Here is a 19718-nt window from a genome sequence, read left to right on the forward strand (position 1 = left end):
AGTGATCTTTCTAAATCTGGGCATGCACTATACCATCTGAATGTACGATCCTTTAGAACTACCAACAACTATGTAATGCAAGGGCCTTCCTGGCTGGATACAGATTGAATGGATTGTTTAGGTTTCTCTGTCTATTACATAGGTTTGGTAAATCAAAGGGCCATTATACATATTTCAATCTTTGTACAATTTCTAGGTATCAAAATCTTGTGGCATGTATTCACTATGAAAACACAGCAAACTCTGTACTCCTGCGCTTCAGGGTGGACTCTAGGCTAGGGTTATGGTAACATCACAGATATCCTGGAAAATGCACTCCTTGCTGCCTCAACGGACCGGTATAGTCTAATGTCACTGGATACAAAGAAAGAGGTTGAGACATCGAAACGTGTTAGCCTGTTGGAAATCCAGGGTTCCATTTTTTTAGACTTATATGCAGTGTGGATTGGACACCGCTATTCAGTGTGATGTGCCTTTGACCTGTTTGCCTATTGTGAGTGTGATACTTACTTTTTATCCTTCCAATAATTGTTTTGCACTAGGCCGGTGCGCCCCCTGTTTGTTTTTCTTTGTATCCAATGATGTATTCACTATGCCCTGTGAGCAGGCACTGTTGTTTCACACATTTCATGGAGCCTTACTTCCAAACCACATCGGTGCTGACAGGAGGCGAAATCAGTACAGGAATCACAGCTTGCAGGCAGCAAGGTACCGTGGGATATGTACCCCTTAGAAAACAAACGTAAACAGCAGAGGAGCAGTTGCAAAGCATGCAGGAAATCTAGGAAGTTGTAGAGATGGCCAGCAGATAGGCAGCACTTACAACATGGAAGATTTATTTTTTTGCAATTAAGTTTATATTGGATTGTCATATATAACTATTGTTTGTATTTGCTCATGCTATTAAAAAAGAAAGTGTATGTGCTGCAGCCACTGATCAACAAACATTTTCCAACATGTCCCTTAGGCAGTCAATCAAGTGATTTACTTATGTTGAGCAGGGGCAGCCATACACTGATAAAAATCAATTCAGTCCCTACTGGACTGTCTGAATTTCATTCAGTGCATGGCCAGCCTTGGAACGATTGTTTAGTATTTTGGCTTTATGCTAAGGATAATATTGGTTAAACATTCTTGTCATTGCTCTTTCCCATATAGGGATTCTAAAAATGTCATACCTTCATATGATTCCAGGTTTCAGCTGTTAAAACAAAATTAAACTTTGAAAATAAAATGCCACCCAGAGGTGTTAGCCTTAATATGCTAGAATGCACAGCATATTCGCACAATATGGCAGACGTACCTGCTAAATGTGCCCCTCTAGCACTGCGCTGTTGGCGCTCTCACTGGTCTTGGCACTTCCCATCTTCTCTGTGTATTATACTTGTAAGGAAACCTTTTATTTGAAGCTGAAAGCTCATTTCAGGGTTGGGTTTGAAGCATCTTAGAGTACAGTTTTGGAAAAAGTTGCCGTTTGTGGCAAGTCATGCTCTGCAACCTGCCATCGTATACTATATATCACTGCATCAATGTCTTTTGCTAACTCTTGGTGCACATGTATGGTCGCTGCTATACTAAGTTACTACTCCTTCAAAGTCCAATTGCCCCCTGCTTAGATATTGCTAATTCTCAACTGTGGCCAAGAACAGGTTCTATGTGAAAATGAGGTACTGTTCACTGCCTCTGCCTGAACAACCAGTTAATGCCTCTGCCTCACACTTAGTGACTGTCTACTGATCTGGTGGCTTTCGTCTGGAAACCGTTTAATGTATGACCTCCTGCAGATACCTGTGGCCAAGGCTTATTGGGGTAGGAATATCAGTCAGATAGGTTATCCTCCCTACCAAGCCTAAGCATTTGAGGCAACTGTTTTGTGTTCAAAGTTGCATGGGCTAGCAGAGTTGCCTGTAAACAATCGTATTGGGCCTGGCCAACCGTCAATTCACTAATGTCCGTATACAGCTATAGCAATGGCTGTCTTACTAACTAGCAAGTTAAGCTTTTATTGTACATTGTTGTTTAAGCAAGTAGAAAGGGAAGGGGGATGATAGCCCTAAAACTCTTAGTAAACCCATAGTGGTTGATTTACTAAAACTGTACAAAATCCGATGCAGGTGTGCATGGTAGCCAATCAGCTTCTAACATCAGCTTTTTCAGTTAAGCTTTGACAATACAACCTGGAAGCTGATTGGCTTCTATGCACAGCTGCACCAGATTTTGCACTCTACAGTTTTAGTAAATCAACCCCAACATCATCCAAAAAATTTGGATGTGCTATTGTTAGTATTAAAGAATTCGGTTATGCAAATAGGTGTTTCATTTTGCTTTTACAGTATCTTTAGTAGAATAATAGGTTTACACGTGATATGCTTCTACTGTAAGTGCGGTTCGTCTATGATGCACAGTAACACAATCTTTACATTGATCTTTATCATGTATTACAGACAAGGAGAGTCTGATCACAGATAGTGGAAAGCTGTATGCACTGGACCTACTGCTAACACGCCTCAAGTCCCAAGGACACAGAGTGCTTATTTACTCACAGATGACTCGGATGATTGATCTGCTAGAGGTAGTATACCGTACTGTGTAATTCACACTTGTGGGGCCTATGCATCTACTTTTTGACAGTCAATGTACACAGGCACTCAGTGAGCCTTCCTACCTCTTTTGCATAACTTCAACAGGACAAGTTTTAAGCTGATAATGCTCATTTAGTACCATTTGAACCTTCCAAGCAGCCTCAATGTTCTCATACGCAATCTAAGACCCCGGTCGCACTGGGTGCGACTTGGCGTGCAATTTGCATGCCATGCGACTTGCAAATTGCATGTCAAGTCGCACCCTATTGTCCGCAATTACAGTGGTCATATCGGCGTGGTTCGGACTTGGTCGGAGCTGCATGGATTTCTAAAGTATTGCATGCACTACTTTTGGTGTGATTTGCATGGACGTCTGTGTTAGATATCTTGCAAATCTCACCTCAAACCGCAATGATATCCCAACTTTGAAATCGTGTGACTTATAGTGAAGTCGCACAATCTCAAAGTCAGGATCGATGTGACCGGGGTGTAAGCGTAACCAACCATAGATGGGAAAGGTATAAACTGAGGGTGGCTTTTAGCATTCACATCTTGTGTAATCTGTTTATTATGCATGTAGTTGAGCAATCCAGTTTTGTTTTTTCACAGGAATATATGGTATATAGGAAGCATACATATATGCGGCTAGATGGCTCTTCGAAGATCTCAGAAAGGAGGGACATGGTGGCAGATTTTCAGAGCAGGTAAGCTAATAAAAATATATAATAAGTACTGTTGTTACCAAATTGTTTCAAAAGTGTTCGTTTTTTTTTTTTTTACTATGATACTCATATTTATCTAACAATATATCGAAACATTGACATTACTCTTGGTATCCTTTTTCCCCCCTCCTTTAAGCCCTCCCCCGCAGCCCTGATTGATTTCTTTCCTACTCATTCTATTTATCCTAAAAGAATATTACTTTTTTAATTTAATATTATAATTATCCTCCATGACTTCTTTTCCCTAGTACATATATTCCAGGTATGAATTTGACCTTTCAAACTCTTCCCACTTTTCCCATCTTTTACGGAAAATCTCCATCCCATCTTCCTCCATGTGGTAGAGTTCCTTCAATTTGTAAGTCCTCTCCACCTTTTCTATCCAATCCTTTACTCTTAGTGCTTATCCGATTTTTTTTTTGTATTTTTTCACTGAGAGCTCAGAGCCATAACAAAGACAAATCTCTGGTTCCTTTGAAGTATTGACCTGAGTTATTTCCTGTATTAAGTGTACTATACCTCCCCAGTACTCTTGTATTTTATGACACTCCCACCACAGATGAAACATTGTGTCTCTATTTTCACATCCCTGCCAACATAAAGGTGAATTACACAGGTCTGCAAAAAAATTTTTTCAAGAGCTGTTTTGGTTATTCCACGTAATCTTTCTTTTTTTGGTGCGCTGAATCCGAAAATGACCTCCATTTTGTCATAGGACATCACGTTTCCTGTCAATTTAGGTAAATATGTTAAATAAGGCAATACCTCAAAATAAATGGAAATAGACCTATAAAATTAAAGTTTTATTACAATTTTTTCATGAAAAGCCTTTTTTAAACTGAAATGAGCTCACCTACACACACTAAACTCGATTCTTCTTCCCTGTGAGGCTCCTCTTGGTGCATTTACACTTGTGAGTAGCATCTGGAATATCTCTCTGAAGCATCCAACAGTAATCTGGCATCATTGTAATGCTTAATTTTCCCTGGTATCTCCTTTCCATCTCTTTAATGTCTTGGTGGAATCGTTCACCTTGTTCCTCACTCACAACTCCCAAATTTTCAGGAAAGTAGTCAAAGTGGGACAGGAGGAAATGCATTTTCAAACTCATCAGGCAACCTAAAGCTTGAAATGCTTTAAGCATTCGTCCGACGATCTTTTTGTAGTGAGGGTCTTTGTTATTGCCTAAAAATTTCTGTACGACTTTTTTAAATGCAATCCACCCTTCTTTTTGAGGATCCGTCATGGTATTGACAAACTCTTGATCAACTATAAGCCTTCTAATGTCTGGTCCCACGAACACACCTTCCTTAAATTTTGCCTCCGACAGGCCTGGAAACTTGGTGACCAAGTATTTGAAGCATTCTCCATCTCTTGGAAGTGATTTTACGAATTGCTTCATCCATCCCAATTTTATGTGGAGAGGTGGTAGAAGAACTTTATGGGAAGGTACCAAAGTTTCTCGGAGGACATTTTTTTCACCGACTGTTAGCACCCTCGGCTGCCAACTCTTCTTGGTCCAGTGATTTTGTCGGTCTCGACTGTCCCATAGACACATTATTGCTGACCATCAGATTTACAGTGCTATAATTTTTTTTACATAACTCGGACAACCCCTTTAAGTTTTTTTTTGGCATTTTATATTTTAAATGCACATATGTGAATTAATTAATAGCAATTTGGACTTTAAATTTGGTTAAAAACCTATAATATAAAAAAAATACCAAAAATTAAAAAAAAATTGATAAATTTGAAGACAATTTTGCATTTTGTGGCAAATCATGACGTCTAGGAGTCTTTTCAATATTTTATTTGTTTTCAGCACACCAAAATACATGGAAATTAGAAGAAAATAATCAAACAGCTTTTTAGTCGCAGACCTGTGTTATTTTCACTTATCCTATGTGCAACACTTGGTGTGATGCACCATCTTGTTAAAAATGTATAGTTAATTTCTACCTCCTTCATATTTACATTTCCGTGAATTAAACTATACATTTTCTCTTGTTTTTTCTCATCAATTATTACTCCTAAATCCCTCTCCCAATTTTCTATATACAGTGGCCTTATATCCTTACTTAAACCTGTGAGTATCTTGTATATTTTAGAAGTCCCATGCTTCCCATCTCGTGTTTCTAATAAGTGCTCGAAGGGGTTCCAATCCTCTTTTTTTTCTTAGTGGTTTTGGGAGATTCCGTATACAGTGTTTCAACTGAAAGTAGCGCCATACATCCATTCTCGTGAATATTTCCCTCTTTCCAATTCCCTAAGTGAGCATATTTTCCCTCCCTTCATTATATCTCTTAATTGTACTTCTTTCTTTATCCACTTCCCTGTGATACTTTCTTTGCCTGGAGGGAAAAACTCTGTGTACCCAAGGGGCATTAACAGTGAATTAAATGGGGGGGGCGGAGCCTGAACACGGCTGTGCAGGAGAGCACGATATAAGTGCTCTCCGACAAACCTCTGCTTCCAAACATCCCCAAAGAGCCCTCCTAAGGGAAATCCCCGGAGACCTACCTGGATGAGGGGGTTGGCCGGTGGAGCTGTGCTGGTCCGGTGGACGGAGACTGGGAGAGAAGGTCCTGGGATGCGCCGGTGGAGATAGAGGACAGAGCATCTGGGGAGATGGAGTGACGCGGCATGAACACGTGATCAGCCGCGAAGGAGCTCTGGGAGAGGAGTAGCAGGCCGGCGTCCCGAGAGGGGAAGGAGACGCCGGCCCGCTCCCTAACTGCCTCGCCTGTGCGTTGACTCGCCTCCCAGCCTGTGCACGAGTCAGGTGGTGTGCTGGGGCCTACAGTCGGGTCCACAGGCAGCCACGTGGAGAGGAAGACCCTAGAGGAATCCCCCCCCAAGAAAACAGAGGTGGAATGCCGGAAGGTTACAGCCTGGAGCCGCCTCACAGGAGATTCGAGTGAGAGGAGGGTGAGTGAGATCGGCCTAGGCTGGCTGTATATTGGACTGTGTGATATATTTAAATGTTCAGTAAAAGAGAAAAGGGGGATTCCCAGGGGAGGCGGAAAAGAGGAAAAAGGGATTAATTGGCTCTAGAGGAAGATATGAATGTGTAAAATGGGTAAATAGTAGATTAACACTGGCGTAATAGTATATAGTTTGAATACCCATCCAGGCCGTATAGAAAAAAACAGGATTCATAAGAAAATATGAAGAACAAAAGTGCTAAAGGAAGTGGGCTTAAAGGGACCCAAACTGGTACGATTAAAAAATATACGTCCCAGGGAAATGTAACTCCAGAAAGACCCCAAGGTGGAAGTGAAAAAGGGGAAATGGAAATTAGTCTGGAAAATACCTCCAGATTATCGCTGGAAATGAATAGTAGTAGCCATCAAGTGATGTGAAAATATGGAAAAAAAAAGACCCTGAAAGTGATCTACAAATACCGAACGAAAGAGAGATGGTGGAAATGTTTCCGAATTAGAGAATAGGACAATTGCTATTGGGAAAACTCAGAGAAAAATGCTTTATAAGATAGAGGTACAAGAAAACAGAGAGGGGAGGGGTAATCTTAGGATACGAGGAGTCCCAGAGATTTCAAGGGGAGAAAAGGAATTGTTCTGTAAAATCTTAAACTCCATAATAGACAGCTCTGATACAGAGCTGATTAAACTGGATGGAGTCTTTAGAACAGGAAAGTCTCAACAAGGAAATGGGAAGGAAAAATCGAGAGACATAATAGTGCAATTCCATAAGTATGGAGATAAGGAAGCGATTTGGAGGAAGATCAAGGGAAGAACAATTATTAAGTATGAAGATATAAACATTCAGATTTTTGCGGATTTAGCACCTGAGACTCTGTGGAGAAAGAGATCTTTGAAACCCCTGCTAGAGCAGATGAGAAAACAAAATGTGCATTATAGATGGGGAACTCCAGCATGCCTAATTGGATGGAAGAATGGGGTTATAGCCTATCTGAGATTCCCTGAGGACTTGAGAAACTTCTGTGAAAGACTTGATTTGCAAAGAATAGAAATTCCTGGATGGGAAGAGGAGGGGGAAATAGGCGTTATGGGGAAGGAGGACTGGCAGTTTGTTAGAGGAGGGAGGTAGGGGGGAGGGAAGGGAGAGGGGTGAGAGAAGAGGAAGAGAAAAGGAATTTTTTTTTTTCCTTTCCCCTGCCTCTCATTTCCTCCTCCTTATGGTATGGTATTGTTCTAGAGATTTGTGTTTAAGAGTTCAGGTGAGATCTATCGAGCCAATTGGATAGGAGGGTAATTGGGGAGGTTGGAAGGAAGGAGAGCCGTTCATGGGCGGAGATTAGCCCCAAGGGTGGATCAAAAGTGAGAATAGGCCCAGAAATGATCAGTAGGCATCTTTCAAGCCTAAAAATAGGAGGAAAAAAAAACGGGAGGGGGATGGCGGGGGGCGGAGGTCATGGGGGGAGGAGGGGTGGGGTGGGGCGATGGTGGGTGGTGTGGGAGGGGCTTTAGGGATAACACTCTGCACGATAGAAGGAGGAATAAAAGTAGGGATAGAAGAAGTATGGAAGAATTACGGTGTATAACATATAATGTAAATGGGTTGAACTGTCCTGGGAAGAGATTTAAGTTATTCAAAGAGCTGCAACATAGAGAAGCTTCAGTGTTTTTTTTGCAGGAGACACATCTTGAGATTAAGACAAATATTAAATTAAAGTTAAATTCTAGAAATTACCCAACATGGCTCTATGCAGATTCCCCAATTAAGAGAGCTAAGGGGGTGGCAATAGGGTTTTCAAAAATCATAGGGCTGGAGATAGAGGAGAGAGAAGTGGATCCCGAGGGGAGATTTTTGTTTTTGAAAGGTAGATTGCAAGAAAAGGAATGTACAATAGCAAATATTTATTGCCCAAATAAGAGACCGGAGTTATATCTGAAAGGTGTTTTGAGAAAATTGATTGCCTTCAAAAAGGGACGCTTGATAGTGGCAGGGGACGACTTGAATTTCTGTATGGATCCACAAATGGACATGACCTCTTCTGTGCAGCGAGAGGGAGGTAGGTCTCTGAGAACTTTAAAGAAGGTGATGCATGAGTGCCAATTGGTGGATATATGGAGAATAATACATGGAAAAAAGAGAGATTATACCTTCTTCTCTAATGCACACGAGATGTATTCAAGATTGGACTATATATTGGATGATCATCAACTTATAGAGATGGTGGCTAAAGTAGAAATAGAGGCAATGTCCCTCTCAGACTATGTCCCTGTTATATTGAAATTAGAATGGGGGAGGAGGTTGACAGGTGGCATAGGATGGAAGTTGATTGAGGCTCTTCTCCTGGATCAGGAGATTGATCAGAAGATTAGAGAAGAGATTGAAAGATTTTTTCAGGAGTATGAGACAGAGGAAGTGTCGGTGGCTACAGTATGGGAGTCCCATAAGGGACTATATAAGAGGTATATTGATCGCGCCTGGGGCAAAAAAGAAAAGGGAAAGAAGAGAGAAACTTACTAGGCTGTTAAAGGAAATATTTGACCTGGAGCAGATACATAAAAATAGAACAAAAGAGATAAGACAAGGTAATAAAAAAGAAGAACTAGAGACATTGATGGAGGAGGAGAGGAGAAGAGTTTTTAATAAAGTGGCAAGTGAGAAGTATAGATGGGGAGATAGACCAGGAAAATATTTAATGAGAGCCTTGAAGAAAAAGAAAAATAGAAATTGTATAGAAAAAATAAGAAATCCCAAGGGAGAAACGGTTTATTCTACTAAAGAGATCGTCAAGGTGTTTAAGGAATATTATAGTAAATTGTATAATATTACTTCCCAGGACTCAGTAAATAAAAGTGGAAATGAGAGCAGAGAAAAAAGAAGGGTATATTTAAAAAATGCAGGACTATCGAAGTTAAGTGAAGATCAACTGAATTCCCTTGATTTAGAAATTACGCAGGAGGAAATAAAACTAGCATTAAAGAGTACCATGACGGGGAAAAGCCCAGGCCTAGATGGATATACTGTGAGGTACTATAAAAAATATAGTGAATTGTTAAAACCTAAATTGAAGAAATATATGAGCGCCCTGGGTGGGGAGATGGAGATGAGGCAGGAATCTTCACAGGCCCATGTGGTGCTCATTCAAAAGGAAGGGAAGGATGCTTCTCAGTGCTCTAGCTATAGACCAATCTCACTTTTGAACATAGACACTAACTTATATGCAAAGGTTTTAGCAAATAGGTTGAAAGATTTAATGCCAGAATGGATTCAGTGGGACCAGGTGGGATTTGTGCCAGGGAGGGAGGGTAGAGACAATGGGTTGAGAACCTTGTTGCTTTTCCAGAAGGCTAGGAAGGGGAAAACTCCGGTAGTGGTGCTTTCGATTGATGCTGAAAAGGCATTTGATTAGATTGGAGCTTCATGATGGACACTCTGGAGACCCTAGGATTGGGAGTTAGAATGAGAGAGTGGATAGGAAAATTGTATAGAGAGCCCTCCGCGGTTATTGTGGTTGCCTCTTCCTCAGAGCCCTCGAAACGCGTCCGCCTATTGGATGTCTACATTCCCCATTACGGACTGTTACTCAGCGCGGTGTTGACCCAGCTGTTCTTTTATGATGTGCCTTGACTTTATTGTCGTTTGTGAGTACAACACCTATTTTATTTCTTATTAAACATTTTTTATGGTAATGCACTAGGTCTGTGCGCCCTCTCTTTGTTCTTTCCTCATTCAGTATATTTGGATTCCCCCGGTCAGTTGAGGGCAGCAAGGTGTGCATGTTCCAGGACATTCTTAATGTGGTTGTAGCCTGCATCGAGTCCATCCCCAAGCGCAGGAGCATTTGTGTTTGCTGCTTCCCCATTGTTGTATGTATTATCACTGGAACCTTTGCTGGCAACAATTAGGAAAAATATGGACATAAAAGGAATACAGATAGGAGGAATTGAACATAAAGTGGCAGCCTTTGCGGATGACCTGTTGTTCTATGTGGGAAATCCTAGGATAACACTCCCAAATTTAATGAAAAGCTTAAAGGATTATGGGGAGTTATCAAATTTGAAAATCAACCCAACAAAAACTGAGATCTTAAATGTAAAATTTTCCGAATAGTGAAAAAGAAAGGATACAAAAGAATTCCCTTTATATGGAAAGATAGATAAAATATCTAGGGGTTAAACTCACTGCTTCATATACAAACTTGTATAAATCAAATTATATCCCACTTTTAAATGAGATTAAGGAGGAATTAAAGAAATTGGGAGGAGGTAATCCGTCTTGGATAGGGCGCATAAATCTGATAAAAATGGTAATTGTACCTAAAATCCTGTATAAATTTCAGATGATCCCAGTTAAACTTCCGGAGGTTTTTTTTCAAGATAATTAAAAAGATGTTAACAAGATACATATGGAAAAACAAAAAACCTAGAATATCTTATGATTTGTTGAGTAGAAATAAAGAGAGGGGAGGATTGGGAGTGCCAGATTTTAAGAGGCATTATAGAGCAGTAGTTCTAGCAAGAATATATGACTGGACACACAATCCAGAGGGGAAAAGGTGGGTTAAGATTGAAAATGAATTAAGTGGAGTTGACTTGAGTAAAATCATATGGCTACCAGCACAATATAGAGGATTAAAAGATACCACGAGTGTTTATACATTAAATGTTTTAAAGGTTTGGGACGGATTGCACAGGTTTATGAGATGGGATTTTAATTCACAGTTGATTTCACTGAGGAACACAGAGTATTTTCCTCCAGGTAGGGAGGAGAGCACAGGAAAATGGTTTAAAAAGGAGGATATTCAACTGAGGGATATTATGGAAGGGCAGGAATTGAGAACAATTAAGGATTGAAAAAGGACAAAAGGGAACTTTTTATTAAGATAGATGAGTGGAGATATCACCAATTAAAACACTTTGTCGGGAATCTTCCAAAACCTTTGAGATTGAGAAAGGATTGGAATCTGTTTGAGAGGCTGTTGGAATCACGCGGAGATGGGAAACGGGGCACGGCAAAAGTTTATAAGATTCTCACTGAGTTAGACACACACACAAAGGCAATGCATATAGTAAAATGGGAAAGGGATTTGGGAATAGAGATTAGATGAAGACAAAGGAAAATATATAGATTAACACATGAGAATATAAGCATGAGAGAGGTGGAGGTAAACTATAAGTGTTTAACAAGATGGCACATTGCACTGAACGTTAAATACAAGATGAGTGGGGAGAATGCACCAGAGTGTTGGCGGGGGTGTGGAAAGATAGGTACGTTATATCATATATGGTGGGAGTGCCCAAAGATTCAAGGTTTTTGGGGGACAATGGTTCATTTAATTGGGACAATCTCTGGCATAAAGATAGGCTTGGACCCAGAGGTGTGTCTACTACATTGTACAGAGCTATCAGTGAATAAATACAAGGATTCGGGTATATGGTACTATCTGAATGCAGCAAAGGGTCTGATACCTAAGTTTTGGCATAGCTCAGAGGTGCCGAGAGAAGAGGATTGGGTGGAAAAAGTGAACCAGATATGTAGGATGGAGAAACTGTATTATATGCAAGAAGACAAGATGGGGTTATATTACAGGAGGTGGGGAAAGTGGGAAGATTTTGTGTCCAAGGTGAAGTATATGAAGTAGTAGAGTGGGATAGGTGAAAGTATATATTACTTAAGAAAAGATGTAATGAGAAATGCAGAGTGGGTGGTTTTACTTGCGGGGGGGGGGGTTGGTTTTTCGGGTCGGGTGGGGGCATTAGTTAGGGAGGGGGGGGGGTAAAGGGAAAAAAGATAGAAGGGAAATAAAGATATAGGGATATAATTAATGGTTTGGATACATTTGAAAGTTTTGTATGTTCTATGAGAGAAATGATGAAATTTGTATTTTATATGGAAAATTAATAAATATTTAAATTAACAAAAAAAACAGTGAATTAAATTTCCATCCCATTTGTTTGTGTAGAGCATCCCAAACTCCTAATACATTATGTGTAAATAAACTTGTGTTGTCTGCTAATCCACGGTACTGAAGAGGTAAACCAAATATTTCTCCATAGATCCATACAACTTAGTGTGTTTTCTATTTTTACCCAGCTTTTTCCTTGAGCGTTGTGTCCAGTCAATAATTCTTGCCAATATTACTGAATTATAGTATCTTTTTATGTCTGGTACACCCAAACCGCCTTTCTCTTTGTCTATACTTAGAATATCATAACTAATTCTAGGTTTTTTAATCCTCCAGATAAATCTTGTCAGGATTTTTTTAATCATACTAAAGTATACCTCAGGTAGTTTAATTGGTATCATTTGAAATTTATATAAAGTTTTTGGAACAATCACCATTTTTATCAAACTTATCCGTCCGATCCATGACAGAGATCCCCATTCTAATTTCTTTATTTCATCCTTAATCTCATTTAATAGTGGAATGTAATTTAATCTATATAGATTTTTTTTATACATACGTCAATTTTATACCAAGATATTTTAATTCTTTCTCTCCAAACAAAGGGAAATTCTTCCAGTAGAATTTTTTTTTATCTCTAGTTAGGTTTATATTTAATATCTCTGTTTTAGTTGAATTAATTTTTAAATTTGACATCTCACCATATTCTTTAAAGATTTCATGCAGTCTTATCCATGGGTTTCCTACATAGAACAGCATGTCATCTGCATAAGCTGCCACCTTATGCTCTATCTCTGCTACCCAAATTCCTTTTATGTCTATATTATTCCTTATGGTGGCCAGGAGAGATTCCAGAGATAATACATATAACAATGGAGACAGAGGGCATCCCTATCTCCATATATTCTGACAATTCCCCATTTACCATAATTGCGGCAGAGGGTTTACTATATAATTTCCTTATCCATTCTCTCATTTTGGGACCATATCCCAAAACTTCCAAGGTGTCTAACATATATCCCCAATTAACTCTGTCAAATGCTTTCTCAGCATCTATCAAGAGTATCAACGCAGGAGTTTTCTCCTTCCTACTTTTTTGTATAAGAAACTGGGATCTTAATTCGTTGTCTCTACCCTCCCTCCCTGGGACAAACCCAACTTTATGCATATGTATCCACTTCGGCATTAAATCTCTCAACCTGTTTGCTAGTACTTTTGATTATAATTTAATAGGGAAATCGGTCTATAACTTGCACAGTAGGTATCGTCTTTACCTTCCTTGTGTATAAGGGCGACATGAGCTTGCAGGGATTCCCTCCTCATTTTCATCTCTCCTCCCAAACCGTACATATATAGCCTCAGTTTTGGTTTTAATATTTTTCTATTTTTTTTTATAGTATGTTACTGTATACCCATCAGGGCCTGGGCTCTTTCCAGCTACAGTACTTTTTAATGCTATTTGTATTTCTTCTTGTGTGATTTTTATTTCCAAGGATTTTAATTGTTCTTCGCTTAATTTCGGTAATCCCGCCTTTTTTATATATGCCTGTCTTCTTTCTATTTTTCTTATTTTGTCTTCTTCTTTAGTACCATGGGGCATTATATTATATAACTTATTATAATCTTTAAACACTTTTGTTATATCTTTATTTGAGTGCAGTAGTTCTCCTTTGTCATCTCTTATTTTCTCTATATAATTTGTAGATTTTTTTTTTTTTCCTTTGGGCCCTCATTAAGTATTTTCCTGGTCGATCTCCCCATCTATATCTTTCACTTATTTTGTTAAAGACTCTCCTCTTATCCTCTTCCAAGAAATTATTTAATTCTTCTCTTTTAATTATTATCTTTTGCATCCCCTCTTTTGTTATTTTATTTTTATGTATCTGCTCTAAATTACAGAGTTCTCTAAAAAGTGTATCTATTTTTTCCCTTCTTTCCCTCTTCTTCTTTGCTCCTATCGCTATTAGGATTCCTCTAACATAGGCCTTATGAGCTTCCGACACCGTGGCTACCGACACTTCCTCAGAATAATTTTCCTTAAAACATTGCTTTTTTCCTTCTTAATTTTCAGATCCGTCTCTTGATCCTGAAGGAGTGTCTCATTTTAACCTCCATGATCTCCCTCCACTCTGCTCATTTCCCCATAGTAATTTCATTGTGACAGGAGCATGATCAGAAATCGACATGGTTTCTATATTTACTTTAACTATAGACTCAATAAGTCGATGATCCAACAGTATGTGATCCAGTCTTGAGTACATCTTGTGTGCATGGGAATAAAACGTGTAGTCTCTATGCTTCACATGCTTAATTCTCCATGCATCTACCAGTTGACATTGATATAAAATTTTTTTTAGATTTTTTTAGAGACCTGCTACCTTCTCTATGTACCGGAGAGGTCACATCTATCTGTGGATCCATACAAAAATTGAAGTCTCCTGCCACAATCAGACCACCTTTTTTGAAATCCATCAATTTTCTCAGCGTATTTTTCAAAAATATCTCCGTTTTCTTATGCGGCAATAAATATTTGCTAGTAATTCCCTGTAATATTCCTTTCAGGAACAAGAATCTCCCTTCAGGATCTGCCCATCTTTCTTCCAACTTAAACGTTATGTTTTTCGCAAATCCTATTGCCGCTCCCTTTGCCCATTTAACTGGGGAATCTGCATAAAACCACTCTAGGTAATGCCTAGATTGTAACTTCACATTTGTTTCTTGTACTAGATGAGTCTCAATCTTGCTGAACGGCCATTTTTCTATCCTTTTAAACACTCTGGGAATCCCCAGCTGTATCGAATATTCTGCTTTCTCATCTGCTCTAATAATGGTTTCAGAGATCGCTTTATCAATGTTTCTGCTGCTAAATCAGCAAAAATCTGTATATTTATTTCTCCATGTTTTATCACAGTTCTTCCTTTCCTCTTCTTCCAGATTTCCTCTTTATCTCGATAATTATGAAATTGCGCAATTACATCTCTCGTATTTTCTTTTCTACCTTCTTGTTGATGTCTTCCTATTCTATATACTCTGTCCATTTTTTTAAGAGTCTCTAATGTAGGTCTGTCCATTATAGTATTCAGCATTTTCCTTGTTATTCCCATTAGATCTTATCCTTGAGAGATCTCTGGAAGGCCTTGTATCCTTAGGTTACATCTCCTATCTCTATTCTCCTGATGTTCTATTTTATATAGCAGATTTCTTTGTTTTTTTCTTATTTCTATCGTCCATTTTTCTAACTTCTGGATAATTTGGGCATGTTTATCCACCTTTTTCTTCCGTCTCCTCCACTCTGGTTAATATTTGCCCCAGATCTTTGTGTATTTTTGCCATTTCTTGCTTTACGGATTTCTCCAGTCCTTTGAACATTTCTGCTGTTTCTGTTCTGGTGGGCATCTGTGAGCTCTTATCTTGTTCTTCTACATTTTCCATCCCCACTCCTTCCATTTTGTTGACTACTATTAGCTATTCCTAGGGATAGTCTGGAGTTTTCTCCAACACTGATTTCCATCTCACTTCCTTCAAATATTCCCTGTTGTCTTTCATGGGTCTGTTTCTCCTGTGAGGGTATATATTTTTTTAATTGAGCCTGTTTGGGAAGCCTTAGGCCCGCCTCCTTTTAATCACTTTATTTTTCGTAATGTCCGCAATATTTTCAAATTTTTCGGGGTTCTGGGGGGTTATTTTCGGAACTAAATCAAGTTATAGTCACTTTTATACTCTCTTCCAGGGGAATATTCTCACCACTTTCTTTCTTTTGCTTTTCCTCTCCCCCCTCTCCTAATCACCTCCGCCAAGTTCCACTTCTTCTGGGTCTTTGTTTGTATCTTATTCTCCTTCCACGCCTTTTCTTTTATTTCCTTCTCCTTCCTCTCTCTTCCTTTAGAGACCCCCTGGGTGAAACCCCGTTTTAGTTTTTCAACACATCTCTATTCCCCCACATTTCTTTTCTGTCACAGCAGTCCGACGCTCACACTCACCCTCCTGTCGCTTTCTTCGCTTTCTCCATCGAGACCACCCCTCTCACTGGTGAGTCTTGTTCTCCAGGCAGGACAAACGGAGGTATTAGGAGCTGAGAGCCCTCACATCGGGCTCTCACTCCACGCCATGGTCAGGCTCCTCCTTCTGTTCACTTCAGGCTAATTGAATTAAAACTGGTAGTTTTTCTAATTTTTGTGCTTAAGGTCTAGAGAGTTTCTCAAATGCAAGTTGAAAGGTGCTACTTTTTATTTTCAAGGTACTGCATGCTTAAAAATTATTCATAATGAACTTTTTGAAGCAATGCAAATGTAAAATGAAACTTTTTAGCTTGGAGAGAAATTTCTGATATCCAAGTATATAGCTTATAAGGTAACTGTATATTGGTAGAAAGAAACAAAGTAAGCGTTACATAGGCGTGAGCTGCCTTATTAGGGTCTGTATCAATGGGGTTTGGTTTTGTGTCAATGTCATCCTCCCCATAATTGAGATGAAATAGGGAGGAAGACCTGTTTAAAGTCCTGCTTGGGTGACAACCATGGCTCCCTCTATAGATAGAGTGGATTGTCTGAACAGTAGACACCCTGAGACAGGAAGTGTGGTGGACTACCAGGTGAAAATGAAGATGGGGGGGGGAAGAAAATGAATGCAGCCCCCTCATCTAAGGACAGGTAAGCTTGCAGTATATAACATTTTTGGCTTTTTTTTTATTAGATATGCTTTACCGAAATGGCTTGGCAGAAAATAACTAGTGCTCTTAGGAACGCATTATTTTTGAATGGTCCAGGTACAATACCAGTTGTTACCAGCTGTAGTGCTACATTGGAAGAGTTTAGCCGTCCATAGAACAAACCGTAATAATTTCGAGGATAAAGGGAAAACACTGTCAGTTTAGCGTCAATGTGATCTGCCTGAAATCATATGTGTGCTACATACTGTTGTTCCTAATCCCATATTGCTTAAAGGTTATTTCTCTTTTGCTTTAGGACTGACATATTTGTTTTCCTGCTAAGTACTAGAGCTGGTGGGCTTGGTATTAATCTTACAGCTGCTGATACGGTAAGCACACACTGGTTTCAGTCTGTTGCATGCAATTTCTATATTAAAGTCAGTACACCCAAAAGCAATATCTTCTAGGTAAATATTGCTGTGAACTCAGTCCACCACTCACATATTTCTGGAAACTCTAAGGATGAAGAGGCTGATTTACTTTAAGAATTGATAATCTTCAGTCAATAAATTGAGTGAATATTCACTTCAGTTATCCAATCGTGTAAATTATCCAATCAGTGAAGATTCTCAGCTTTTAGTAAATCTCACAGGAGATTTTGTTTTCAGTGCATTGCAAGAAAGTTCTCTATGCTGTATATGGAGTATGTTGATATGCAGTTTACCATCAAATTCAATTCAAGTGACTTCAATTCAAGTCTTTGAGAAAAATAATGCAGCACGTTTTAAGATGCATGTCAATGCAACAAGCAATATACATCCGTGCTACCTGGATCCATAGACACTGCTGCTAGGCCCTGCATCCCACTCCCTCGTCACAAGATTTGACTAACAGCAGCAGTAACTAATGACTCCCACTGCCTCGGCAAAGTCTGTGAGAGGGATGGGAGCCGCACAGTGCTGGATCTAGTGAGGTATCAGGTAAGTATAAGGGTGGTTGAGGGGGCAACACTAATACATATGCATTAAAGTGGAACTGCATTGCATCTGAGCACCACAAACCAAAAATGCTATTTAATTCATATTGTATACTGTAGTTAATATTCAAAGCAAACTCACCCATCAATCCATGTCTCCCATGCTTTATTATGTTGAGAAATAATTTTGATAAACGCGTCCTAGCATTTCTGGCAATGGCCATCTTGAGTAAGGGCAGATGATGCATATAGCATTTACTTCCTGAAATTCGTCTGCCATTATCTCAGGCATTGGCTGAGCTGAGAACCCTTCCTCCTAGGATGCATGACATCATTTGCCTAGGTAGGAAACCAAGAAGTAAGTGAAGTGTAAAAAAAAGTTTAAAACAAGTAAATACGATATACTTTCCTATCTATTTACTAATGCTAGCAGCATAAGGATTAAAAATAATCAATGTTGATTGAGAGAGTGAAGTTCTTTTTTAATGTAAAAATGTTTAGGTTTTAGAATCACTAAGTAACCTAACTCCTATATAATGCTAATATTGTATATGAAAATTCTATACATTTGTTGGCAGAGTAGTTTTCAGGCTTTACGATGCAGACTGCAAAGCAGAAAATGTGCTTTTTCTATGTATTTTGCTTTATCTTACTGTGTTCAGGATTAAGAAATAAGTAATTGAAAAATATTTGTTTTAAAGTGAAGTGGTAGCCAGACTATGGACATTCAGGTGTTTACATATTCTGAACAAACTTTAGAACTTTAAAACCAATCCTCACTTATCTGCACTATGGATCAGTTTACTCTGTGAAGTAATGTCAGTCCTTCTCTTGGCAGCTCAGTTCATCGTGCACCCCCCCCCAGAGCTCCTGCTTTGTGTTTGTGTTGATATTAGAAGGCTGCCAAATCACTGTTTGAGAGGGGCTACCAGGGGTAGAGTCAAAGTCTTGGCTAGAGAAGAACTTCGGGTTTAGGTTGAAATTGGGTTTGCAGTGAACCCAACCTATCTACAGAGATGCCAAACTAATGCTATTGTTGATTTGCATCAAAGCAACTGACTACCAGTAATGCACTTCCTGTCTGTTGAACTGAGGTCAGGTAGCTTAGAATAGCCAATAATGGGGGCTTTATGTGGCCCTAACTTTAAAAGTCAGTGCTCCCAACAGGCATTTGTCAGTGTATGTTGACTTCCATAGGGGCAGTGTGTGATGGGGGAGTTGTGCTATACAACGCTTTACACGGTGCTCTTTTGTACTGCACTACTGTGGATTGCAGTGTCATAGACTAAATATTAATGTGTATACAGTGCCACATTGTGCTACTTTACTGTGAATTGCAGTATGTTATGCTACATATTACTGTGTACCTCTCTGTGTTCACAGTGTATAGACAAAAAGATTTTTTTTTTTTTTTTTTTTTCCTGGGGCCTTTTTTTGTTTTTAATGTCAAGGTCAGCTGCATAAGCTGTAGACTAACAGACTACACAGTAGGAGTAGGGCCAAGCGTAGCCTTGAAGCTCGCCATAATTCTCCTAACTCCACCCCGCCATCTCCAGTAGTATATTTGACTAGGCAGATGTCTGTTCCACAGCTGCTGGAGTAGAAGTAAAATTGTCCTCTAATCACCTCATGCCCAGTGTCTCAATGCCAGCTTGGAAAAATTGCTGGATTTCATTTGCTCCCATTCCAGCTCATTGATTTGGTCCCCTTCTACAATTTTATGGCCTGTGCTACACCATAGTGGCAGGCACCTGACCACTCTCACTATTTTTTCACCTAGATGGTTATTCCTGCCCTCCACCAGCATATGGAAGGTAATGTCAGTGTTGCTGGACCACTCTGTTAGTGGCAGAGAAGGATGCAGGATGGGGCACACTGCAGCTGTGGTGTCACTCTTTGTCTTGCACACTGGTGTAGGTGACAATGCAGTAACCTCTACCCCTTCTTT

General features: G+C 39.4%; 1 protein-coding gene across 1 annotated transcript in view; it reads left to right on the forward strand.

Moving 5' to 3' along the window:
- Positions 1 to 19718, forward strand: part of INO80 (INO80 complex ATPase subunit) — a 243974-nt gene that overhangs the window by 206444 nt on the left and 17812 nt on the right. The window contains exons 27-29 of the mRNA XM_089654321.1: positions 2445 to 2572; positions 3192 to 3286; positions 17111 to 17183. Coding sequence (XP_089510447.1) covers positions 2445 to 2572; positions 3192 to 3286; positions 17111 to 17183 — 296 coding nt within the window. The remainder of the gene's footprint in view (positions 1 to 2444; positions 2573 to 3191; positions 3287 to 17110; positions 17184 to 19718) is intronic.

Source organism: Staurois parvus, unplaced genomic scaffold (assembly GCF_062004578.1).
Source record: "Staurois parvus isolate SC_StPar_1 unplaced genomic scaffold, SC_StPar_1.0 ptg000751l, whole genome shotgun sequence".
Taxonomy (NCBI): Eukaryota; Metazoa; Chordata; class Amphibia; order Anura; family Ranidae; genus Staurois; species Staurois parvus.